The sequence below is a fragment of the Marmota monax genome, unplaced genomic scaffold (assembly GCF_021218885.2).
Source record: "Marmota monax isolate L192 unplaced genomic scaffold, Marmota_monax_Labrador192_F-V1.1 WCK01_AAM20220418_F8-fsc00073, whole genome shotgun sequence".
Lineage (NCBI taxonomy): Eukaryota > Metazoa > Chordata > Mammalia > Rodentia > Sciuridae > Marmota > Marmota monax.
This window is the reverse complement of record NW_026692846.1, coordinates 3,199,699-3,225,957: the sequence shown is the minus strand read 5'-3', so window position 1 is coordinate 3,225,957 and position 26,259 is coordinate 3,199,699. Positions and strand designations below refer to the sequence as shown.

The window sequence follows — 26,259 nt, the reverse complement described above, 5'->3', positions numbered from 1 at the left end:
CACTCTGTCTGGGAATTAGGGATCAGCACTCCTTTAGACCCACTGGACTGGTACATGATCCAACACAGCTCCTTGCATCTATCAGGATGGGTCTTACTACTCTGAATACAGTCTTTTAAGAATCTTTGCATCACCTTACATTTTGTTTGAGTTGAAGGACTTTACAGTTCAATTTCTGAATAAAAGATATTATCTACTGCTCTTCATGCATTTAATAAAGATTTGCTGTAAGAAATCTAAAAAGGTGAAGCTTACCCAGTGAAGAACGTGGGAAAGCTGAAGTCTGGGTCCCCAGGAGCAGCAGGCCACTTAGGCTCTCATGCATTCCTTATGCCACAGGCACTTAAAACATACCCTGGTGTGGACATATAGGCATACACCTACATGTGGGTGCTGTTGTTTGTTTACTGATCCCCACTCTGCTTCTAGCTTCTACTGTCAGGGACAGTGTAACAGTGATTATCCCTGAGGCGATGCTGCTGTGGAACCAGCAGCAAGCCCACCTAGAGCCTGCTGGCAATGCTGCACCAACGGCACCAAGTACATGGCCGCATGCTTCCAAATCTTGGCACAGTGGCTGATGCTGCTGGTTATTTTTTTTTTGAGGGGGTGCCAGGGATTAAACTCAGGGGCACTCAACCCCTGAGCTACATCCCCATTTTGTATTTCATTTAGACACAGGGTCTCACTGAGTTGCTCAGCGCCTCGATGTTGCTGAGGCTGGCTTTGAACTCTCGATCCTCCATGTCTCAGTCTCCTGAGCAGCTGAGATTAAAGTCATTTGCCACCGCGCCGGGTAATAGCTTCTGTTTTTAAAAACAACCTAATAAATGCAAAATGACACATGTCCCTGTTTGGGTCCATGTTTACGGGACATCTGCACATACATTCTTTTTATGTTGGGCTGCTTTTTATTTAATAAGCTGGAAAAACGTGTGAAAAATAAAGAGTTTTAATTCTTTACTGTATGCCTCACAAACATTTTCCCTTTCCGTGTCATAGCTTTAGAGTGTTCGTCTTTTATGAAAAGGAGTATTTTAATCATGTAGTGACACCTATCACTTCTCTTCCACCTTCTGGGTTTTAATTGCATGCAGTAGTTCACACCCTCTCTGGCAAAGAGCAGCGCTGGCTGCAGTTTTTGCAGGAAACCTCAGAGAGCAAGTTTAAACTTCACAATTCTTTCTTCCAAGGGGAAGAACTGATTCTGAACGTTCCTCTACAGGCTCAGGATAGGTCAGCTGATGCAGTCAGGGAAAGGCCACATATTGATGCTTGTGGAGCCTGGTCAGGACATCTTTGTCCAGCCTGTGGCTTTTATTATGTTTTCTGCCAATAAACATCACTTTTAAGAGCACTATAAATCCAAAATAATGTGGTAGATCAATGCACAAAGTACACATGAACATGCCCAGAGATCACACGCAGAACTTACTGTCCAGTTCTCACTGCTATGCTCTGTTATGCACCTGCATCTGTACACTCTGCCACTCTTAAGCAGTTTGTAATCTAAAGACAGACCAGAATGTCATTTTTGTTGAATGTGTATAGCCAGAAAAACATTGTAACAGATTTGAAAAACACAATGTTATTTGAATTTTTCTTTTATTTTAAAACTTAGAATGTATTTTAACTGATAAAAACCTGTATGTCATAAGTACTACAGGATGCCTCAGTACATGTATGCACGGGATCACGGTCAGATCAGGGCAGACCCAAGCCACCCCAACACATTCATCATCCTTCATGGGGAGACACTCAAGATCCTCTCTCCTGGCTCTGTGAAAGACACCACATGCCAGAGCTTCTGCCCCCACAGTGCACCTCCATCAGACCCTCCCATCTTACCCTCGCACCTGCCCACCCTTTCCATCGTTCTAGGGGAACAAATCTCAATTAAAAAATGCACATGTGGGGCTGGTTTGTAGCTCAATGGTTGAGCGCTTGCCTAGCATGGTTGAGGCACTGGGAGGGAGGGAGAGAGAGAGAAAGGGAGGGAGGGAGGGAGAGAGAGAGAGAAAGGGAGGGAGGGAGGGAGAGAAAGAGAGAGAGAAAGAGAGAAAGAGAGAGAGAGAAAGAAAGAAAGAAAGAAAGAAAGAAAGAAAGAAAGAAAGAAAGAAATCGTGTCCATCTACAACTAGAAAAAAAATTTTAAAAATGCACACGTGGCTTTCCCACGTATATTTTTGACTACCATCCTTGACCTCAATATTATATCAAGTAGGCAATAAATATGGTTTTGCCTCCGGGGCTTATGATTAAATTGTTATGTATAAGGTTGGACTATAGCTCAGCGGTGGCTTGTCTGCCTAGCAGGCCAACACCCTGAGTTTGGTCTTTGGCACCACAAAAATTACAGTCGTGTAATAGATAAATATGCTGGGATTCAGAATAAGATGAGAAACTATCAAGCTGAAAAATCTATCCTAAAAGAAACTTAATAATCTATCCTAAAGGACCGGCAGCAGCCAACACCCAGCTCTCCATGCAGAGCACTTTCCTTTGTGTTCTTCCCTGTGAATGAAATTCTTAAAGCACCTCATCTCATGTTCCCCAGCAGAGCCTCCTCCCTTCAGGACCAAGACGTTAGCTAACTGTGCAACAGGCATGAGAAGATGCTGATGCCTTAAATGTGGAGTGGATCAGTGCCTACTGTTTGAATGTTGTTACCATGTATTAAATATACTCATAAAACAGTGATAAAAGACATTTTGGTAAGTTAAGATGAAATTAGAAAATTATTTATTAAAAAAGGAGATATATGATATACCACATTTTAACATTTGCTCCAAAGCACTTTCTGAAGTATTCGCCCAAGACATTTACATATTTTCAAGGTATGTACTCCTATTTAAAGCACAAAGTGAAAAATCAAACACTGTGGCTGCAAAGGTTTTAACTGAAGGGCGCTTCCAATATTTCTGAAAGCAACTTCATTACTACATTTTAGATAAAGAAAACTTCAACAAACATACACGTTTTAGAAGAACACATAGACAGGTTCCCCTGGTGTACTCTTCATGGGAAGAGCCTCTGCTAGGTGCACCATATCCAGGCCTCATGCAGATGGAGCTCAGTCAGTGTAGTGTACCTGTGGTCTCAGCTCTTGCTCCAGAGCACAACCGTGTCCCCTATCGTCTAATGTGACTCCAATTTGAAAGGCCCACTATGCCTAGGGTACTCTGGCCAGATGTTCTCCTCCAGGGCAGGTGGGGCTCTCTGGGTTCCATCCCAGAAGCCAGTCTTTGTCATTTGTTTTGCTTGTGTGTCCCTCCACTCTGGTCACTATTTAACTTGATCCAGCTTGTTGGACACACCACATAGGCCTTGGGATTCTTTCTAGCCATCCTGGTCACTGAGTGACTGCTGGAAGGGGTGTCGGCCATCAGGGCAAACTCTGCAGAGTGCCCATCTACCCTGCTGCAAGCCACTTTATATTACCATTGGGACCCACCTAACAACCCTACAACCTTACACCTTCCCTCTTTTACAGGAGTGGTCTCAAAGTCAAGGCTAATTCAGTACATCAAGACCCAACAGGACTGGAGAATGTGACTGAGCTTCTGTGCAAGCCTGATCTTCTAGCAGGAAGTCACCGACCTCCCGCACCATGCAGGCAGGTTGGCTGCCGGGCTTCCTGGAGCCAGGCACTGACAGATGGCAGTGCTGCAGACTCGCAACATGACCCACAAGCTGATGCAACTCCAAGGCCCAGGCCTCCCCAACTGATGCAACGCTAGTGTCCTGCTGGGAATATTTTCATTTGATTATTTCAGAACTCCAGATTCTCTGGAGTATGCTTTGTTTGCAAAATCCCTGTGGCGCTTCCGAGAGGACAGACTCCTTTCTAGTTGTTTATTCTATCTAATATTTGATTTCACATCATGATTTAGAATTTATTTTGTTCAACTATTCTAAGCTTTTGAAGTACTTTAGAAAAAGCAAGAAAGAAACTTTATTTAATGAGTTAAAAGGGATGCTTTTTAAAAATAGAATAAAAAAATCTCGAAACTTTACTTAAAAAGTACTCATAATAACTTAGAAAACACTCTAAGTGGGTTGTGCAAACAGTGCAAGCCAAGCTGTGTTTACACTGCACTTGGGCCCAGCACCAGATCACCTACCCAGAGAAGCAAGCATCAGATCATGGCACCTTATGCATCCGTCTGGCTTTCCCGTTACAGCATGACAGAACCAGGAGAAAACTGCCAAGGGAGCCCCTCCAACTGCTCAGGAGGAAAGAGGGGCCAGGACAGAAGCAGAGCCTCACCTCTCTGAGGTCTGATGATGAAGGACTGCGTGGCTCCGCTCACCAGCCGGCAGTACCCGTCTATTAGGTCCGCCATGTTCTCGGCGATGCTCAGGGATGGGGCTGTCACTGTCAGAGGCTGAATAGGAGAAAAACCAAGAAAGAGACACTATTGTTCTTCCAGCAACCAGAAAGACAGCTGCACTGACATCAGACCTCCACAACATGGGCCCGGCGGGGGTGGGGGAGAGTGTGTGAAATAAGGCTGTCCCAGACTGGACTGCGACAGGTAGGCTGCTAGTTAAAGACACCATTCCTTGGATGTGAGACACAAGACCACCCCAGGGGAAAAGAGGACAATCACTTCAACTGAAGCTCAGAAAATGGAGAAAAAAGGTGGGAAAATATTTTTCTTCAGAGTGTCTGGCTCCCCTAGCACATTCTGATTGGGGAAGAATTTAGATAATTGGTGAGCTGAAGTAAAACTTGTTTTAGAAGTGAAACTAATATGGTGTTGTCAATTTTTATTACTGTCCACCACAATTTTTCTAACATTAAACAAAATTAGTAAAATACCACTGTTTTCAGCATACATAGAGTGCTCTGCCCAAACATATAAAACTTACTCTTTTCAAATGTTCTATTTGATGAATTTCCTAAGACCCATCTTTAAGTGTTCTCTAGGTCACAATAAAAGCTGCATTTCATTTTCAAATCCAAGAACATCCTAATTTGGTGAGCACTCACGTCTCCTACCATGTGATGTGCCCCCCTCAAGCCATCACCCTGAACGTTACTAGGGGACAAGAAGGAACGGCTCGAAAATGATGCTGGAGTTCAGGCTTCAGGAAACTGCAGTTTGCAACAAGTTTTCAGTATTCTATGGGAGTATTTGTTAATCCTGATAATCAATAAACTACATGGCATGAACTCAAAACACCTTAGAGTGGAAGAGCAATGAAGTGAGCAGGGGAGGCCCAGGTGTTCACTCGACCATCCGCATGAGAGCACTCAGCCCATTTTGCAGAGGGTCATGCTACCTGGTGCTCATCCGAAGACTATTTCTGGTGACACTGCTTGCTTTTAATACACTGCAACATGGTGATTTAGAGTAAGGGGCATGGGTTTACCTGCTGCAGTATGAACACATCCCTGTCAAAACTAAGACTGTGGCCAGGCTGTGCCTCAGCTTCTTCATCTATGGTGTTCACCAAAATAAAGGTACCTACTTTGCTTGGTTGTGACACCATCACAAGCCTCATCAGCATGAGCCAGTGCTGCTATTATCCTGTCAGTACCCACAGCATATCACATACAACACAGGTTCACAGAGTAGACACAAAGACATAATTCCAAGAACTTGATTTCTTTGATGCTTTGTGATATCTTTAAATCATCTTCAAAACACTGTTCTTGATTAACTTAAAATTGGTCTCCTGTCCCTTGGGGATAATTATTAATTGAAAAGCAACCCTTATAAAAATGAGAAAGTTGTGACTCTGATGATCCATGAAAATTTCACCCTTATCCTAAAACACATCATTTCTAAACCGGTAGGATGCTTTGCTCTCCCTCCCAGTGCGTGCCAGGGTCCCTTACCTCGGGGGCACCTGCGATTTTGAGCTGTAGCATTCCTTTTCTGTCTTTGTCTTCACTGTTGGAATACTGAATGGTCTGCACTTGGTTGAAGTCAGCCAGATGTGTGGGCTTTGAAAAGGAAAGCACAAAACACTCTCTTCACCAGTTCTGTTGGATATTCTGTCAAATTCTGTGGCCCCAACTGCTAGCTCCTTCCTCTGAAGCCTCTCCCCAGTCTGGAGGCTGGGGAGCGCTGACCCTCCACAGAGCCTGCACAGCAGCGGGCAGTCAAAGAGCTGTCTCCTGCACTTCATATTCGGGACATGTCTGTCCTTTTTACTGTCCTGAGGATATCCACACGAATGAGCCGGTGAGGGGAGAGCACATCTCCCACAGAAGAGGAGGAAGCAGGAGCAGCCTCTGCTTTGACCCGCTGGCCAGCCCAGATGGGCACCTGCAAACTGGCTGGAATGAGGCTCTGAGGCACTAGAAGTTCTGCGGTGTGCTGGGGCAGGGAGATTGCAGGCAAGCAAAGGGCTCCAGGAGACAGTGGTATCCCAAAACCCCATCCTGCCCTGACTGGACTCCAGGACATTCAGAAGTGACTATGGTCCAGGTTTTCTTTTTGGAAAGACAAGACATACACAGTGTCTCCTGAACTCCTAGCACTTTTTGACTATGGTCGTTGTGCATGGTGATTCCTAAATGACTGGCCTAGCTATGGCCAGTTCCTTAGCATACCCAAGGTATCATGGAAGGTACCAAGGGCTTGAGCAGAAGCTGCTCTTCAGTAAGGGGCTCAAACTGAGTGCCCTCCCTCGAAAAGCATCTTCCTGATCTGTTTTCAGGGATGCAACATGTATAGTGTATACATTTCGTCCCTCTAGGCCCCCACTCTCCAGCCCACCATCTCACACTGTGCTAAGGTTTCCTTACTGGCTCCCTCACCCATGCCTGCCCCAACCTGGAAATCAGGAAGAAACTTCAAAAATGTAAAAGTCAGAGCCTTATACAGTGGTGTGCAACTGTGATCCCAGCTACTCGGGAGGCAGAGGCAGGAGGATCACAAGTTCAAGGCCAGCCTCAGCAATTAAGTCTCTGTCTCAAAGTAAAAAATAAAAAGGGCTGGGGATGCAGCTCATCCACTGGGCCCAGCATGGGCAAGTCCCTAGATTCAGTCACCAGCACCTCAAAAAATAAAAAATGAGTAAAAATGTAAATGAGATCATATTTCCCTAATTTAAAAGCTACAACCCAAGTGCCATAACTCCTGTGACATATAGGATGACTTCTGTGATCAGACACTCTGTGTGACATGACCCCCTCCCTGCCTCTCTGATCTAATTCCCCACCATAATCTCCTCAGTTGAAATCTGCTCCAGACTCGCTGGGGTAAAACCATTCCAGGGGGTGGGTGGCTTCTAGTGGACCAGAACCTAAGGCATGTAAATGATAACCAGGGCTGCCAAAGGTCACCAAACATGGCTTTCCCAGATCCTAGAGTGGGAGGCTGTATTCACGGCACTGAGCTGCCCAGGAACACACCTCATGTGTGTCCCAGGAATGGTACACTGCACTGTATTTGAAATTTTACTAAGAGGGGTCACTGTTGCCAGGGTCAGGAGTGTCTACAGTGTGTCTGTGTCAGTCTCTATTCATAACCAATGCACGTGCACATATAAAAGGAGATCTGAGACTCCTCTGATAGGTGGAGATACAAACATTAGTAACCTGGTGTGGCCCATGAGTTTTGAGTGCTATCTCAAATTTTTTTTTTTCTTTTTAAATTCACAAGTACAGTAAGAAATTCAGGGTATGGAAATGACATACTGGAATACTTTTCCTTACTTTTTTTCAGTCTGCTGTTTCTCCTTCTCACTCTGACATTCTCTCCCCAAGGGTTCTTCCCTACCACTCTCCAACCACGCTGCTATGGATTACTTCTGGTGGTCCGTCCTCTCTCAGATTCTAAGCAGGTGCACCTGACAATAATGCTGTCCAAAGTATTTCACATATCCAGACAAGTGCACTATTGAACCGTTAGGACCCAGGTTAAATCCCCAGCAAAACACACAAACATCAACACTCAATACCTCTCCAGATAAACTGGAACAGCCCTATCAAATTCTAACATACGTAAAACTTGTATGATTCATTTCCTTCCAAAACTAAAGAATTCTGAAGAAACTCAACAGGGGTCTAGGATTTCTCTTGTCTTCGCCCCTTTGAGCAAGAGGTACCACTCAATGGCAAGGCCTGATGTAAGGTGCTGCCTTTGCAGAGCAGCACCCCATCTCATTACCCTGACTCCTTTCTGCCTACAGTCTTGTTTGAGAGGCGTCACCGGAGCAGACTTACATTGCAGCCCTTGTCTGTTAGGTAACTGATCCCTTCTTCGGGGCCGATTGCCAGTTCCACTGAAATAATCCAGCTTGACTTTTGAAGTCAAATAGGTGAGGACAGAGGAATGGGAAGAAAAAGAAAGATTTTAGATCAAGAGTCATGGATATATTAAAGGAGGGGGCTGGCTGGCTTGGTTTGCAATTAACCTATCTAAAAAAAAAAAAAAAAAAAAATTAGAGAAAATATAACTTCACTGCTCCTGTCCTGAACCTAGAGAGGGACACAGTGTGGCCCTTCCAGCAGGCCACAACCAGTATTTTCTTTGACAACATGATCTGAATAGGCAAACAAGGCCTTGGAGAACAAATTGCAGGTTGGAATAAAAACACCTAATTATGAACACAGTCGGACAACTTCATTCTCACATTGATTATTTTTTTCATTTTCCCCACTATGAAGTGACAAAATAGTATTCTCATTTAAAAAAAAAAAGTCACAAATTAGTTCTTTGAATCTGAAATTTAAATACACATAGATAAGAAAAAGCAGAAGAAGCTGGGCAAGGTTGTGCATGCCTGCAATCCCAGCGGCTTGGGAGGCTGAGGCGGGAAAATCACAAGTCAAAGCAAGGCACTAAGCAACTCAGTGAGAACCTGTCTCTAAATATAAATAGACAGGGCTGGGGATGTAGCTCAGTGGTCAAGTCCCTCAGTTCAATCCGTGGTAACTCCCTCCACCAAAAAAGGAAAGAAATAGCAGAAGAAATCAAACTGGCCTATTTCTCCATGGTCCCATACTTACCCCCAGGGCACACTTGAAGCATTCTTTATCAAATCTGTACACTGGAGAGAGGATCTCAAAGAATTTCAGAATACTTTCTTCTCTATTAAGGTTGGCAAACTGTCTAAATGTTTGTTGGATCAGTTTTCTTAAAGTTTTGGCCTGCAAAATAAAATTACAAGAGAGTGTTTTAGAGTCAGCAATGAGTAAAGACTGCAGCAATAGTAAGATTTCTTCCCTGCCCACTACTTAATACTACTTAATGCATGGCAAGGTTGAGTACATTCAGGTACCACCTGTTCCACTGTTACCAAGGAAAATCAATATGGCTTTTTGAAGGGTATCACAAATCATCAACTTAAAAATCCTAATCTTTGATCCAAAAGGTAAAATTCGGATGTGAAGGCGATCTGGCCGAGACATCTGTCGTCCCATTGATTGATGGGGTTGATTCAGCTAGGCCAGTGTTCCTTCCTCCTTCGCGGTTGCATGTGTGTCCCTCCTGATGCTGTGTGTTTGGCCAAAAAGGACGACCTTCCCCGATAGAGGAGGACAGTCTTGGGTCAAGGGTATACAAGTAGCTGTGTCCCCCTGCTAGAACCTCCAAACGAGCTCTCCAGGACATTACTCTTTTTTTTTTTTTTTTTTTTTCCTATTTTGGTACCAGGGATTGAACTCAGGGGCACTTGACCACTGAGCCACATCCCCAGCCCTATTTTGTATTTCACTTAGAGACAGGGTTTTACTCAGTTGCTTAGTGCCTCGCTGTTGCTGAGGTTGGCTTTGAACTCACAATTCTCCTGCCTTCGCCTCCCAAGCCGGTGGGATTACAGGCGTGTGCCACTGCACTCGGCCAGGACATTATTCTTTATAAATGACTGAAGACAGATGCAAAGATTCAGCAACAAGGAGACTAGGGCAGGGCCGTTTACAGGGACACGTGGACTGGCTACATACTTCATGACGTATCCACCTACCCTACTGACATTCTAGATGGAACAGAAACTGCTTTGTGTAATTAATTTAATGATATTAAAATCCACACCATATTGTTATGCAACAGAGATGTCAAAGCTGTCTGCATGAACAGAACACATTCCCAGAAAAGAGCGCAGGGGAGCCTCCCATGGACTCGGGCTTGCCAAACATGCAGTCATGGGCACATGAAATGGCAAACAATCATGGTTTTTACCTTGGAGGGGATGATCAGTGGCCTCTGGTCCTCTTTTGCTCATTTGTGATTTCAGTTCCTACACATGAACATCTGGCTAGCAGAGCTAGTGCTTCCCAGGGGGAAACCTCAGCCCATGGTGTGAGAGGCAGCTGCAGAGGCCATGTGGTAAGGTCTGAGAGGGTGAGAGCTGCAGGCTGAGGTGGCCATGGTATGAAACCAGCTATCACCCTGCTGTGATGCCTACTCAAGAGCTTTGAGCAGAGGATGACCTTATTCACCTAGCTTTAACAGGGAAACTTGGGCTGCTATGATGTAAACAGCAGGAAAGGAACAGGAGAGACTGGGTAGGAGGCTAACAAAATAATCCAGGTGGGAAGTGACTGCACAAGTGTGGAAGCAGAAAAGGGGTGAGCAACAGTCAGATGCTGGTAGATAAGAGCTGGCATTGACCTGCCTCGGCTAAACTGTGGGAGGAGCAGATTGGCAGGTGAAGGGTGGGGAGAACAGTAGGAGAATATAAGAAATCCAGGCAGAGCTGTCTAGCAGGTCACCTTCAGTACAGAAGGAAAAAAAGCTGGGAGACTGGAAGGCAGGAGTAGGTGGAGACGGACTAGGTGACTCGCTAATCTCAGTGGCCTTGGGTAATGGCGAGCTGCAGTTGCTGAGGCTGGTACAGGTGAAGTAGGAGGGTGTGGCTACTTATGCAGGTGACAGCCTATCTGGAGGGTCTGGGTGGTCCCATGGGAGTCATGGGATTACTAACCTGGGACAACAACAGATAGTCAGTTGGGAAGACAGTAGTTTGTTCAGAGAGGGTTACACACAATGAGGGGCTGCAGCTGGTGAGATGAAAAACCAGAGTGGGAGGCTGAGACAGGGGAGGGGCACGACTGGAGGACAAGTGTCCTTAAGCAGAGTGAGGGTGCTAGAGGGTCACCGAAGGCAAGTGACTTGTGTTTAAGCGCTGGATCTGCTCTTGCATACAGAGGGAGAGAGAAGTACACTATCTGTGGCTGGCTGTGTGGGTGTGACTGTCCCCTAGAAGACTGCACCCTGTGGGTGATTCTTCTCTGGCCTGCAGTGGGCCAAAGGCAGTTTTCTCATTACAGAGCAACACATAGTACCCTAGAAGCTGCAGAATGTATACAGACTCTAAGAGCAGGTTCCTTCCACTCCAGAAAAAAGGCACTAAGGGAATTCTTTTGGGTGCTTGGCATTTGGAATACACTGAAGAACCAGGGCAGACACTTTGTTTCCAGAAATCTAGTGTAGCTGGAGAAAGCCTTCAACCTGTTGTCAAGGCCATATAGGACACTAAGAGTTTTGTGTGCACAGTGCTTGGAAGACAATGGCTAATACCATGAGATTGGCGCCAGAAAAGCCACACATCAGCCTGCCATGGATGTGAGTCCACGTCTTCACAATGACCCCTGCAAGACAGCTACTACTGTTCACAGATTAGCAAATGGAGACTCAGAAGGTTAGGTCAGGAGGCAAGGTCAGAAGAGATGGCTGCAAGTCCAGGCTGCAGGAGCTCTCCTCACCAGCTTGTCAGCAGCACAGGCAATGCCTACTCTAAGATGCTCTCCAACCTACATTGTGAAGAAATAACCACCAGGTTCTGCAGCCTCCCCTCACTCTGAATTTGATTTCTACAGCACTCTGGTAAGATCTTTGTGGGCAAGAAGCCTCTACGATGGCTGCCCACAGCTGAACTCAGCTAGATGCATCAGCCTGGTAAGCATGCGACTCTGCACCATGACTTGGATTCTGGGGGCCTGGTTCTCTCACATAGCTCAATGACACTGCCCGTCCTGCATGAGAGCAGGTAGACAGTGCAGACCTCCTCACTTCAACACTGTCCCAGAGCCCGCTGACGATGTTCGGATGAGAAGAAAATCTACATTAGCAAGCAGAAAACAAGTCCTGCAAAGGCCCTGGGGGCCAGACCATCTTTCCTGGCGTGGGGGATACCACAGATTAGAATGGGCAGCAGCTGTGGAGTGGAGGTCAAACAGGCACAGGGACCACAGTGCAATGGCTCTACTGTTCACATCAGTGGGAAGCTGACAATTGTTCCCAGCTCTAACCCAGATATGCACAGATGGGCAGAAATTAAAACTATGTAAACAACTCAGTTCTCTGCTTTAAACCTTGATATGGTTTGGATGTGAGGTGTCCCCCAAAGCTCACGTGTGAGACAATGAAAGAAAGTTCAGAGGTGAAATGATTGGTTATGAAACCCTGAAACTAATCAGTGCATTAATCCCCTTATAGGGATTACCTGTGTGGTGGCTGTAGGCAAGTGGGGTATGGCTGGAGGAGGTGGGTACCTGAGGCACGCCTTTGGGGTGTATACTTTGTCCCTAGTAAGTGGAGCTCTGCTTCCTGGTTGCCTTTCCTGAGCTGCTTTCCTCCACCACGCCCTTCTGCCATGAGGTTCTGCCTCACCTCAGGCTCAGAGCAATGGAGTCAGCCATCATCCCCAAATAAACTTTCCTCCTCCAAAATTGTTCTTGTCAGGTCTTTTGGCCACAGTGATGAAAAAGCTGACAAAAACAGAAATTAAGGGGTCAATGGAGGTGTTGCTGTGACTAACCTGACCAAGTGTTTCAGGAGCTTTTGAATCATTCTGGAGTTTCTAGGAGGAATTTTGAGATGCTTAAAGATGCAGGCTGGGAAAGCTTTGGAATGTTGTGATCAGAGCTTAACAGGCAATCCTGGTGGCAGTTCAGATGACCAGACTGCTAATAAGACAGTAAAGCCTGGACTTGAGAGGACTCTATTAGAATCTAAAGAAGTTGTCTGCACTTTGCCCATGTCCTGAGACTTCCTGTGAGGCTGAATTTAAAGGTGATGTACTAATTATTCTGGGGGAGGAAATTTCAAAGCAGCACAGCATTTGCAAGTAGTGTGAATGTTGCTGGTGGCTTTTAGCCAAGTTTGTTGTAATCATAAGAAGGGAGCTGAGCATGAAGTTTCGAAAAACTTTCAATTTGGCCACAAAAGTGGAAGTAAAACAGTGGCTAAAGAAGGTGTGGTTGCTAAGCACATTACAGCCACTGAAGAGATACTAAATACTTTACCCAGGGACAATGGGAATGATGGTTTGACAGGTCTCAGGAATTGGCCAGATCATCTGAGGCTCAAGGGAATAAAAGTAAAAAATCTTGAGAAGAGACCAAGGGGCGCACTGCTTGTACAGGAAGTCCTGGGAAGAGTTTTGCCGTGCTCAGGCACTTATAGACACTCAGAGGCTGCTGCAGCCAGGGTCCTGGAGGCTGGGCTGCTATTCCAGATAGCAGCAGACCTTGGTATCAACCACATGGTGCTGGTTCTGCAGGAAGGCAGTTGCTGGAGTTAGGGGGTCATGAGACTTTCACCAAGATTTCAAAGGAAGGCCTGGGGGACTAGGCAATGCATAAAAATATAAGGAAGCCAAAGCTGCAGTGGACAGACCCCCCTGAGATTCAAAAATGCCAGTATCATGGGACATCTGCTGAGGAAAGCTGCAGGAAATAAATAGAAACAAGACAAGAGAGAGGCCATGTGGGCTGCAACTAGCAAGGCCACATGGGTGAAGCTACACAAGCCTACTAGAGAGAAGAGCACCATGCCCTGTGGCATGCCCCAGATGCTGACTGTTGGAGCTACAAAAGTTGTTTGCCCAGCTGGATTTCATTCTTGCCTTGTTCTCATCCCATCCCTATTTTTTTTTTTTTGGTACTGTAGAGTGAATCCAGGGCTGCTGAAACACTGAGCCACACTTCCACCTTCATTCTATTTTATCAGAAATTACAACTACTCAGCCATGTTAAAACAGCAAATAATTTCTTATTCATCAACCGAGTCTCACTGAGCTATTTAGGGCCTAAGTTGCTGAGGTTGGCTGTGAACTTATAAACCTCATGCCTCAGTCTCCCAAGCCACTGGGATTACAGGTGTGCACCTCTATGCCTGGCTTCGTCCCTTCTTTCTATGCCCCTATTTCTCCTCTGTGAAAAAAAAAAATGTGTATTCTGTGCCAGTATACATTGGTATGCATATCTTACTTTTGATTTTTACAGGGGCTCATGCTGAGAGTTTGCCTTGAATCTCAGACCAGACAGACTTTGGACTCTGTTTTTTGAGACTATGAGACTCTTGGTATTTTGCATTGTGAGGTGGGCATGAGTTTCTAGGGATGAGAGGCAGAATGCCATGGTTTAGGAATGAGATCTCCCGAAAGGCTCCTGTGGAAGACAACGCGACAAAGTTCAGAACTGAAATGACTGCATTACAAAAGGTATCAGTGCATTAATGTACTGATATGGGTGGTAACTTTAGGTAGGTACTTAAGGAGTAGAAAGGTCACTGGGGGCATGCCTTTGAACTTAATAATTTGTTCTTGATAAGTGGAGCCAATTCTCATGTCCTGAGCTGCTATCCGTAATGTTCTGCCTCACCTCCAGCCCAGAGCAACAGAGCTAGCAGTCAATGGACCCAGACCTCTGAAACCATGAACCTCACCTAAACTTTACCTCCTCTGAAATTATTCTTGTCAGGTCTTTGGTCATAGTGATGAAAAGGCTGACTAAAAGATGTCTAATTTCCAACCATCTGCTTGTTTATCAACTATTGGAAATTATACCATACACTTACATCTGATCACTCACTCAATGCTGTAAAGTAGCAAGGGCAGAAGTTGAGGCAGTAGAATCTCCCCTTAAGCTTCAGACTCACTTAGGGATTAGGGGCAGAATGCTATGGTATAGATGAGATCTAAACCAGATCTTGGCCATCTGACAGTTCCAGCACTTAACTAGAACTAGAAAGCCTTTGCCAACTGAAAGAAGTTCCAAGGTCAGTCTTCATAAGGGGGATACCTTAGAAAACACTAGTACTTTCCTAATTTCTCAGAGAGGAGAGAATTTCATAAAGCCCAGCTTCCCAGGATCTCTTGATGCTAACCCGCGTACTTCCAGAACTCGCGGATGCAAGGCAGTCCTGCAGCGCATTTCAGGGTTCAGTGCTGCGGTGTGTCTGCCCAGAACTAGGAAGCAAGGCACTCGGCTGCACACATGCTTCAGTTTTAAACCAACTCACATGTGGAGAGAGAATGACTAAGAATGTGATGCTTCTTCAAAACAAAGCAGAAAATTAGTAGGTTGAACTATCAGAAATTAGAACTACTCAGCCATGTTAAAACAGCAAATAATTTCTTATTCATCAACCAAATGGTTTTCAGCTATTTCTAGCAATAATGGGTTCCTAGGTCTCTCACATGAAAAGAGTATAATGTGGGGCTAAAAAAGAATAAGTCACCTACAGAGTTCAGGACGGACAATCAGCAGTGCATGCTAAGCACATTCCCTCCTGTTTATAGGGCCTAGATCCACAGCAAGCTTCAAGCCAGGCGGGGCCCCACACACTCTCCATGCCAGGAACTCCCTGCCAGGACTGTAGGAATCCATGTGTTCCTGCTCATCATAAGAATGAAGGTAAAGGCACTTTCTTTAAAAAAAAAAAAAAAAAAAAATTTAGTTGGAGATGGACACAATATTATTTGTTTATTTATTTTTTTATGGGGTATGTGGGCTCGAACCCAGTGCCTCACGCATGGTAGGCAAGTGCTCTACCACTGAGCTACAACCCCAGCCCAAGGCTACTTTCTTTAAGAGTAAAATTAAATGGTCCTAATAGTACTATAAAAAACCATGTTATCTTATAACTTGGGAACCCAACAAACCTGTTATTACTGATCTCTTAACATTGCTAATTCTGAAATTAGATTTCTACTGAATTATGACTTGCTACCTACAGCAGCAATTTCAGGCCCACAGCAAAGCCACAGAGGCAGCGGTGTGCTCCGTGGGTGTATGCCCTGACGAACAAGACACCCTCACCCACCTGGCGCAGCGCTCACCAGGGCCATTGCCATCCCTCACATCCAGACTTCACATGCACTCACATATCTTATCCTCAGCCGCTCCAGCTGGGGCAGCCTCTTGGTCTCCTCACTGCTCATGACCCTGATGATCAGAGTTTGCAATGTCCCTGGACATGGGTTTGATTTACTCATATTGCTGGTACAGTGATTTTAAAAACATGTTTCTGGCAATACTAAATTTAAAGCATCTTTCTAATTTCTGTTTTGCACGTCCATCCTAGTTAATTCATGGTCCACCAAGTACAGTAAGGTAATCCTTCAACAGTTCCATGTGAATGTTAACTGCAAACAAGCCTCTAGAAATCCAAATGTAAGGGGAAAGGGCAGGTAAAACAAATTGATTTTTGGAAAAACAAATGTATTGACATAGTTTGTTTATGGAAAAACAATTGGAAACTGGCCCAACCACTCTACAGAACTATTCTAGAAGAAACAAGGCAGGTGTCAATATCTTGTAAGATGAAGTTTCAACAGCATTTTGAAGAAAGGACTGTCTGAACACCACTGATTTGTACTGTAATTGTCATACACGTCACAGGAACAACTTTATCTTCGTACCATAATCCACGAAAGTTTGATGGCAAATAAACCAACACTGCAACAATTTATGTAGAAGTTGAAGAAATCTTGCTCTGAGGATATGAATTCCAATTAAACTATTTAAGAAGTCCAATCAACACTATCTGACTTACAAAGTTGATTCTTTTTATTTAAAAGGGCATATCAGAAGCCAGTGCTAAGAACCTCATTTGTGAGCGGCTCCATGAATCTGATGATTCTGTAGCTGAGAGTAGCTAAAAATCAACTCTGCCTGCATCAAGACCAGCAGCAATCGACTTTCTGAAAAAGCACAAGTGCTCTGTGCTTCCCGCAGGTTTCCTCAAGTCCTCGGCCATCCCTCCCTAGGACTTAGTCACAGCAAGCCTCATTCATCTTCATCACTCCTATGCTTTCCTGCCTCTGGTTAACAGACTTTCCACCTATTTCCTAGGCTGCTGCTGGAATTACATTTTAAAATAAAAAGGTGATCATGTCTCTCCCGCCCTGCAAAATCTGCAGCAAGTGCTCAGTCTTCCAGTGCCCGATGAGTGAAGGTCCACAGCAAGGCAGACTGGCTCTGCTTAGCCGGACCCCCAAGCAGGTTGAGCTCTGCTCTGCACTGCCAGGTGCAGGTCTGTAGTGGGTGGCTCTCTTTTGTGGTGTGGCAACAGAACAGCAGGAAAACCCAGAGAAGCAGACTTTCCTAGCTCTCAATTCCACCACCTTTCTTAATCTGCACTTCAGGGCTATTCCACATCTTAACCTTGCTCCAGCATCTTCTCTACTTTTCATTTTTCACACTGCTGTTAAGATTTTCCTTCTTCCATTTAAGTAGAATTTGCAAACTATTGCTATGTGCCAGGTACTAACCAAGCCCCACACGGAGCATGGAGGATGCAGAGATACTCTCTTGGTCTCATGGATCTTACAGCTCAGTGCAGGCAGGCAGACAAATGCAAACAAGGAAATAGCAGTGGGTTCACACATTGAGAGTGAAATGAACAATTAAAATACAGAGCAAGGTCCTATAATTACAAGGAGTGATATTCCCCCTCTACTTTGGTGAGGGATATTGGGAGAGAGCCCTAGAACTGAGTTGGTTGAGTCAGGCAGGGGGCAGAGCCAGGGCTCCCTTGACCCCCATGGCACCTGCCTCCCTCCTGCTGTGCTCACCTGTGCACTATGACCTGTAGCCACAGCTCAGGCCTCTTGCAGACTAAGCAAGTGCCCTAGCACTGAGCTACAGCTCCAGACACAAGGATGGCTTCTAAATCTAGAATAATTCCAAGTGACAGAAGGCGTGCTTCCTGTGACATCAGTTTCTGAACTTACAGGTCTGAGGAGACCTGCGATAATTCTGAGGCCAGCAAGGGCCCCCACTGGCGAGCCCTGGTTGATACTCCAACGTGGTGAACAGTGGGCAGCACGCTCTTCCACCTGATGGCAAGGTGAAGTCCTCGACACCCTGGTCTTCCCCTGTCAACGTCTCCAGCATGATCCTCGAAATTCATTGCACCCCAGCAGTGGCAGCCCAGGGGCCCCTCTCCCACTTGGGCTCTCCCCCAGGCTCCCCAGGCCTCACCCCAGACATTCCAGTCAGCAAAGGCCTCATCCTCCCAGGTCCAGCAGGTGGCCAGCCCCGACGCCAGCCCACCCCAGGAGGCACTACTCCCTCATCCTCTTGTTCCTTGGGTGCCCTGGAAATCGCCACAAACCTCTCCACTTCACTAAAGCTCTTTGTCCCCACTGCCAAATATGCACTCTGGCTCGAGGGTTGGGACAGTCTCCGTCCACTTTTGTACCCTCCACCTTTGCCACACTACCCGTGTGGGCTGTGAAAGCTGCGTCCTCGGGCTTGTTCTAGTGTTTGCGGTAGATGAGGAGTGGTAATGAGCACGTGAAAGGTGCGTGAAAGGATTGGAGAAAGGGCCTGGGGATTGGGCTCCACCCCCGCCACTCCTGCACACATGCATGCTGGACTTGGAGACTGCTGCACACCACAGACCTGACACCTCTGCACTGTCCCCCCACAGGCTCCCCAGAAGCTGTATGAGGAAGCGAGAGCTGTGACTCCAGACTCTGGTCCTCAGACCTGGCCCCAATGGCTCTGAGTGCTGGGACAGAGGTCCGGGCAAGCTTTCCTCACAGAGTGCACTCGATTAGTTATGTTGGCACCCTCATCCCCTGACAGCCACCAGGACCAGTGGGTCTTTGAGATGTGCAACAGGGAGCAGCCCAGCAGGCATTGCGATGGGCACAAGGTACTGCTGCTCCTCTTGGCTGGACATACAGGCTGCGCTCAGCCAGGGCTCCTAATTCCCAGACTTCACACACACAACCCACTGAACCTTCACACGGAGCCCTGTGCACTATGTACTAAAAACTGGCTTCCCTCGCATTACAGATGTGGAAATGAAATACAGAAAGTAATGGACCAAAGTCCCAGGCAAGTCCCATAGAAGCAGTGTTCTTACCAAATGGCCTTGGGAGCCGTTTCCTGAACCCTTACAGTTTTCTGAACTCTTACGCTACATTCTCTCAGGATGCATGCCAGGGAATGCAGAACAAGACATTTTAGTAAAGAATAAGAGCAGTAATAGCCACTGTTTGTGAATTTCTATGTGACATGTACTAAGGGATGCATATATGGTCACATCAACACTGTATTTCCCTCATTATGGAAATAAGATACTAGGTCCCATAGCATGAAGCTAGCAAACGGCAAGCTCATCTGAGCTGGAATTTGTCTCGATGTCCAAATCTGTGTGCTCCCAATGCACCAGGATGTGTGGACCTGTGCTGTGGATCTAGCAGGAAGCAGCCCTGCACAGTCCCAACTCAGCCCTGCACAGTCCCAACCCAGCCCTGTGGCACGTACAGATGCACACTGACACGCACATATGCCTCTTCATCTCCTCACCATGATTCTTTCACACAGGGTTCCTCTCCTTCTGTATGCTCAAGTACCCGAGATGTTGAAAACCCAGATAACAGGGACATTGCATCTAGCTTTCTAGTTTTATACTCAGCTGAGTATCACATATGATGAAGTGGTGAAACCATGGTTTTGTGGGAGAAGGCCGACCTATAAAAATCTCCTTGCCATTGACAGAACTAGAATTAACTGCCAGATTTTTACACGATAGCTTTCACACATAAGGGAGAAAACTACACCATTTCATTTTCCCAAAAGCAATTAATCACTGGGGAAAAGGTATTGGTATGATTTCATTATTTGATTATGATAAAGTAGACTCTAATTACCTTGACAGAATCCAGTAAACTCTTAGGAAAAAATCGCTTTAAACCAACATCTTTTCTGAAATATAAAAAGAAGCATATTAACAAATAACACCACCAAAGCAATTAATATAATGACAAACTTGCAAAACATAAGAGCACTTTACATCATTTATCCTTCCACATCTTATGCAGGAAGGAACCAGGTGAGACAAGTTCCAAGTTACCAGTGCACGCATGGGGGATCATTTTCTAGCTATGTGCAGAAAACGGGAACACAACTGCTTTAAGTAGAAATCTTTATTTTTTTCACCCTTACTGTTGAAAAGCCTTATAAAATATTGCTTCCTTATAAATTGTGAGTACAAAAAAAAAAAAAAAAAAAAGCCCAAACTGGTCTTTTTCAGACATTGCGAGTTTATCCTTGTAAACATCAATTCCAAGTGGGTAATACTGTATTTTTAAAGAAAGTAGGACATAACTTGTGAAATTTTAAAAAATCCCCTGGATTTATTTTAAAAGTTTAGCTGTTTTTTAAAATAAACATTTTTGATTAAAGAAATCATTCACCTTATCATTATTTATCATTCAGTTTCACGAAAGGAAAAACAAACAAACAGAAGTGATTTGTCCTAGTCAAAAAGCTGCAAGTGTGGAAATCTCAGCAATTTTCTGTAAGTCAAGCTATATCCCTAAATTCGTCATTATTGACAGCAAGGAAAACAGTTGGGAAGAATGGCCCAGTCTCACTCTTCTGCCTCTGTGGGAGCTGTTTCCCAGCAGTCACGGCCACTAGATGGCACCTGAGTGCTACTGAGAGAAACCAAGGCCTTCACACTTGGGAGTCTAAGTGGGGAATACAGAAGGACCAGTGGAAGGTGAAGCACAGGTGCATGGACACAATGCACTGAACATGAAGGATCAAAACCGGGGACCCCCATTGCAGACCCACGTCAGTGGATCTATGAACACACACAGGCAGTACAGCCGAGTCAGCACACAGGGTTCACCTGTGGCCAAATACCTCCAGCACAAGGCAAGGCAGCACCCGACCAGTAGACTCCGTGCTAAAGCCAGCGCTGGCCTCAGATATGGGTCTACTTGTGTTTATCATCATGCTCCACACCCTACACATCTCCTTAGCTCCGTGACAAGCCATTTCCTGGTTTTACCTACCAGCCAATTCACTTAACTATTCCTGGTTTTCAGTTTCTCTGAAACCCTTCTGTTTGTAACTTCTCTCTTACCTTTTTGGAACTGCTACTACCTATCTGGTACTGGATGCAAAGAGAAACATGCCCACCCAAGTGCCAAATCGGAGCATCCTGGATGTGGACCTGGCTTTGCTGTGGGAGGGCCTGGGTATAACTCTGTAGTCACAACAGATTGCATGCACTGGTGCCAAACGTTAGATAAGAATGTGCTTCCTTATCTCCTTAAACATCCTATCAGCTCTCCGGGCCAGGAAAGCTTTTGCTGCCCATGCCTGTTTAGCGCAGAGGGAGATGTGACCTGTGAAACCCAGTGGAGGTGCAAGTGGCAGGGCAGAAGGATGGGGGCTCTGATGGTGCCCCAGAGACAGCAATACAGTGGGGTGGGCAGAGCATGTGCACAGCTGCAGAGCAATGACAGAGTGAGTGCTGGTGTCCCTCCCTACGCACAGCAGGGAGGTAGTTCTGGCCACAAGAGGCTGGGCAGGGGATGAGCCTTCCTAGTGGGAATCCACAAGGATACTGGCCATGGCCATCTCTGGTGGAGGGAAGGGCCAGAGCGGAAAGGTGCTCTTGCAGGCAGTGAGGCTGTCAATGCCTGTTAACCCCAACGGTTGCACATCTAATTTTCACAGAGCCAAGTAAGAGGGAAAAAAAAAATCTTATGCTGGGTTGTGTTACAAATGGGAAAATTAAAGATAGACCAAGAGGGTTGCATGTTTGAAGAAAAGTAAGACAGCATATTTCTTGGAAATGGCTTGTTCCTATGTTACTCCTACTTCAAAGGGAGGAGGCCTACATTAAAAAGAAAAGCTCAAGGCCAACAAGTGGCATGTATGCAGTTTTTTCCCTACTACTTTTGAATAATAATGGAGTTATACCAGTACATCAGAACTCTTTCAGATGTCTGGCAGGTGGTAAAATAAAACAAGGCCAAAGGACACACAGACATGGAAAGCCTAGGCAATCCACCACAGGGAGCAGCCTGCTGCAGGGCTCTTTGCAGGCAACTGGAGAAGTGCCAGGGCCGCTCATGCTTCTGGAGGCCTGCTATAGAGACTAAATTTAATCCTCTCTTGGGAGGCCAGGCGAGGTCACGCAGGCTGTCCTCTCCAAGCTGGGTAGCCATGGTTCAGCAGGCATAGACCTCTGCACTGGTTTCACCCATGTGACATACAACTTCTTTGAGGCCAAACTCTACACAACCGTCCTACCTGTGACTGAGATAAGATGCGACTTACACTCATCAACAAAACTACTGGCCTCTATGAATCTTTACTGAATTATTAACTATTGAAGAGTATCTCCTAAATGCGTTTAAACTAATTTGATAAGAAACTAGTTCAGAGGAAGCTTTCAGAATGTTGTCAAACACCAACTCCTAAACCTGAGCATCAGTTGTTTTTTTTTCACATTTGAAAAACTTTTTTTTGTAGTTGGACACAATATCTTTATTTTTACGGGGTGCTGAGGATCGAACCCAGTGTCTCACACATGTGAGGCGGGCGCTCTACCAATGAGCTACAAGCCCAGTCCCTGAACATCAGTTACTAGGGTCCCACATCAGTCCAGAGGGACCTGTGAAGCCACACACAAATGACAGGCTATTAACATGAAGTGAGAACTGTGTTGTCCAACACAGTGTAGCAACTAGCTATGTGCACCCATTTATACCTCCATTTATTAAAATCAATTTAAAATTCCGTTCCTGGCCACACTCACTGTTTCTCAAGTGGTCAATACCCCTGTGTGGCAAGTGGATACCAAACTAGATAGGGCACACACAGGGCTTTTCCATCAACGTTCCACAGGACTGGCAGGGCTGGGTTCAGGGGATGACTCTAGGGTTCCAGGCAAACTGCCTCCCGTGGACCTGGTGCTGGAGGCCTGAAGGTACGGGCAGGAATGGAGAGGTGCATGGACACTGGGAATGGGGCAGAGCTACCATGGGGACAACCACATGGGTCCCCAGACTCAGAAAGATGATACACAGAACTTGTGGCAGGGCAAGGGAGGGGAGAACCTGCAGCAGGCCAGAAGGGACCAGCAAGGGGCCATGTAGCGGGGGGGGGGGGGGGGGTCTAAGCTCCTTTCCCTGCCTTCCTGCTGCAGGGGTGAAGGGTTCCTGTGGTCTGCTCTCTGTGACTCCAACAATCTGGACCCAAGCCATAGGAAGGCAGTGTTCATGTGGCTCAATGCACGTGTTCAGCGTGCAGTGCCATCAGGCTCTGGAAGGGAGAAGCCACTGTAGAGTTTTCCCCTCTCCAGGAGAGAGGCAGGTGTGAACCACCACCCGCAGCAAAGCCTCACAGATACCATAAGAGAACAAGCGCTCAGAACCAGCCACATAGCTCCAGCAATTCAGGGCATCTGGGACCTACAATTATTTTCAGGATCAATTTTAAACTGGAATCTTTCATCTTTTTATTTTTATTTTCTGCAGTACTGGGGATGGAAACCAAGGCCTCATGCAGGCTAGGCAAGTGCTCTACCACTGAGTTACATCCAGCCCTAGAGCTCTCCTGATTGTTTATTTTAACCCTGCCCTGCAAGAGAGACAGACTCCCACTGACTGACAGGGTCTGCTTCTCTTTCCCTTTGAGCTCTGCACTTTCCATACCACTCAGTGGTTCTGGCAACCAGCACACAGTTGTATCCCTGAGGAGGGCCTTATACAAGCCCCATCACCTTCCCCTGGCTGTTCAAAATGGACCATGCAAGAAGACAGCATAGAGGGCTCTACACCCTGCCCTCAGAGCTCCCAGTGAGCAGACTAAACACTCGCCAGGGCACAGGAACTACCGAGTCACCTGCAGCCCACCCTTTGCCTTGCACATGTGTTCATGTCCACAGACACGCAGCGTGCCAGAGGACTCACCTGGAATGGGCATTATATCCATATTCACAGGAAGTAAGCATGTGAAGTGGTGGGATCTGGGGACTGAACCCAGCAGTGCTCTACCACTGAACTTACATCCTTGGCCATTTTTATTTTGAGACAGGGTCTCACTAAGTTGACTAGGCTGCCTTAAAACTTGCTGATGCTGCTCTGGTGGTTGGGATTACAGGTGTGTCACTATGAAATGGCAAGGGAAAAGGAACCTGGGGCCCAATACCTGGCCGAGAGAGTCAATCTCAATGTCAAGGATAAATCTGTCTTCTCTTTCAGCATCATCTCTGAGAAGACCCTGGCCTTGTTTGGTGACCTTAATACAATGTGGACATAACTCCTCAAATATTTAAAGCCATGGCAAAAAAATGACCAAAACTAACTTCAAAATACAACTTTATTGCATATTCTCATATATCCCTATCTTATCTTTTCTCCATATCTCTCAGAATTGAGACTCTTTAATCTAAAAATAGTACAGAAGTCCTTTAACTTCAAAATCATACATTACCCCTCTTACAAGCTGGTGAGGTGTTAACATTCTCTACCTGCAGTACGGAGTCCCACCTCTCTCTTCATGACATTCTCCCTTCCATCCTGGCTAATGAAAAGAACTCTGTTGGCCATGCACAATGCTGCACTCCCCAGCTCCTCATGTGGCCAGGTGAGATCAAGGTCTCTCCAAGGGAAAGCACTATGTACACATTTGTATCCTGAAACAGGAGAGAAAGAGAAGGTCCATCTCTGCCCACTCATGGGGTGGAATACCCACGTGATGGGTAGCTTCCAGTAGCCTCCCCAGGCCACGAGGAGGCATTAGACTGTGAAATGGCAAGGGAAAATCAATCTGGGGCCTGGTGGCTGAGAAACACTGTCTAGGACTTGTTTTAATGAGAGACAAATGAGCAATATCAGGGAACCACTTGCAACTCCTGCCAACTGTGTCAGCATCCCCTTCTTTCCATATGATTATAGACATAAAGCAAGCACTGAATTACCACTGACAAGAAAGACAACAGAAAAAAAAAAAAAATGAAAACAAATCACAAATATAATCAATCTTGGTTAATGTTATTTATTTTTTGCCATGATGGGGATGAAACTTGGGCTACGCAGGCATTCTACTACTGAGCCACCCCCAGTCCCTTCATGTGCCAGGCAGGCAAGCTACCACTGAGTTACACCCCAGAACTTTCCTCAGCTAATTTCAAATCACATATTTATTCATCCTAAAAATTTCTTATGAAATGCCTGATAAATGTTAGATGCTCTGTCAAGTGTGGGGAAAATGGGTAGACCCCCTACATTGATGCAGTTCACATTCTACGAGGGAATAGAGACAATTATACAAACAACTACAGCGCAAAACACACTACATGCAAAAATGATGCAAATTCTGAAAAAAGGTGAAGTGCTCATAGGGAGGTGAAATGCAAAGTTAACAGGTTCACTGCGACCATTGCCCAGTGTGAAGTTCTGGTCTGAAGGATGATCATGTTAAGGCTCTTCCTGCTCTAACACCAACTGGGAAGTCAGTGTGTAGCACTGTGCTGGTCTGCTGGCACTGTAAGCAAGGCAGTATGAGAGCTGATAGAGAAATCTGACTTCCTGGGCTACTGCCTGTGTACCCAGCCTCTTGCTCTCAGAAGATGCAGATGAAGCCTCCTTTGTGCTGCTGTTTGTTTCCTGGTGGTGTTAGGTGCCAGGGCTGGGTCTGGGACCTCTCTGCCATGTTACTGTTTCTTCACCTACAAAAGAGGCACCTTGGTTCCACCAGGCTTGGAAGGACATGGGAAGGATGAGGAACTCTAATTTAATTATAGAAACAAATACAGAAGATTCTAGATGGTGCTTATCCCATCATCTGAGGCCGGCGTCATTACTTTAAGCATAATTCAACTAGCTATTTTGAAATGTAGCAAAGCTGAAGGGGTCATCTGTACTAGGCTGTACATCACCAAGCTTATCTTTAAAGTTTCCAATCAAATATCAACTATTTTTTTTATAATGGGCAAAGAAAAAGAGAACCCAGATTATGATAAGAAACAAACAATAGTCTATATTCATGTATAATTCTTTTCTATACTGAAAAAAACACAAATTCCTAAATGGCTGCAAGTTACCAACAAAAACCAATCAGAGTAAGTACTGCCAAGCCTGCCCTTGGGCATGAGAGCAAAGAGCCCCAGTCCCCCTGCAGGTCAGTCACACAGCCACACCATGCCCAGAGCACACCAGGCCCTAGCACCCGAGCAGGGAGAGCCCAGCAGTGTCTCTACACACCTCTAAGGTATCAAGAGAATACAACCATTGCACTACAACTGA

General features: G+C 45.8%; 1 protein-coding gene across 26 annotated transcripts in view; it reads right to left on the bottom strand.

Annotated features, from left to right (window-relative positions):
* Ptk2 (protein tyrosine kinase 2) overlaps positions 1-26,259 on the bottom strand; it is a 229,663-nt gene that overhangs the window by 87,299 nt on the left and 116,105 nt on the right. For all 26 annotated transcript variants that reach the window (XM_058580855.1, XM_058580854.1, XM_058580847.1 and 23 more), the window contains 5 exons: positions 19,858-19,912; positions 8,972-9,112; positions 8,186-8,263; positions 5,849-5,956; positions 4,271-4,388 (listed from right to left, as the gene is read on the bottom strand). In XM_058580855.1, coding sequence (XP_058436838.1) covers positions 4,271-4,388; positions 5,849-5,956; positions 8,186-8,263; positions 8,972-9,112; positions 19,858-19,912 — 500 coding nt within the window. The remainder of the gene's footprint in view (positions 1-4,270; positions 4,389-5,848; positions 5,957-8,185; positions 8,264-8,971; positions 9,113-19,857; positions 19,913-26,259) is intronic.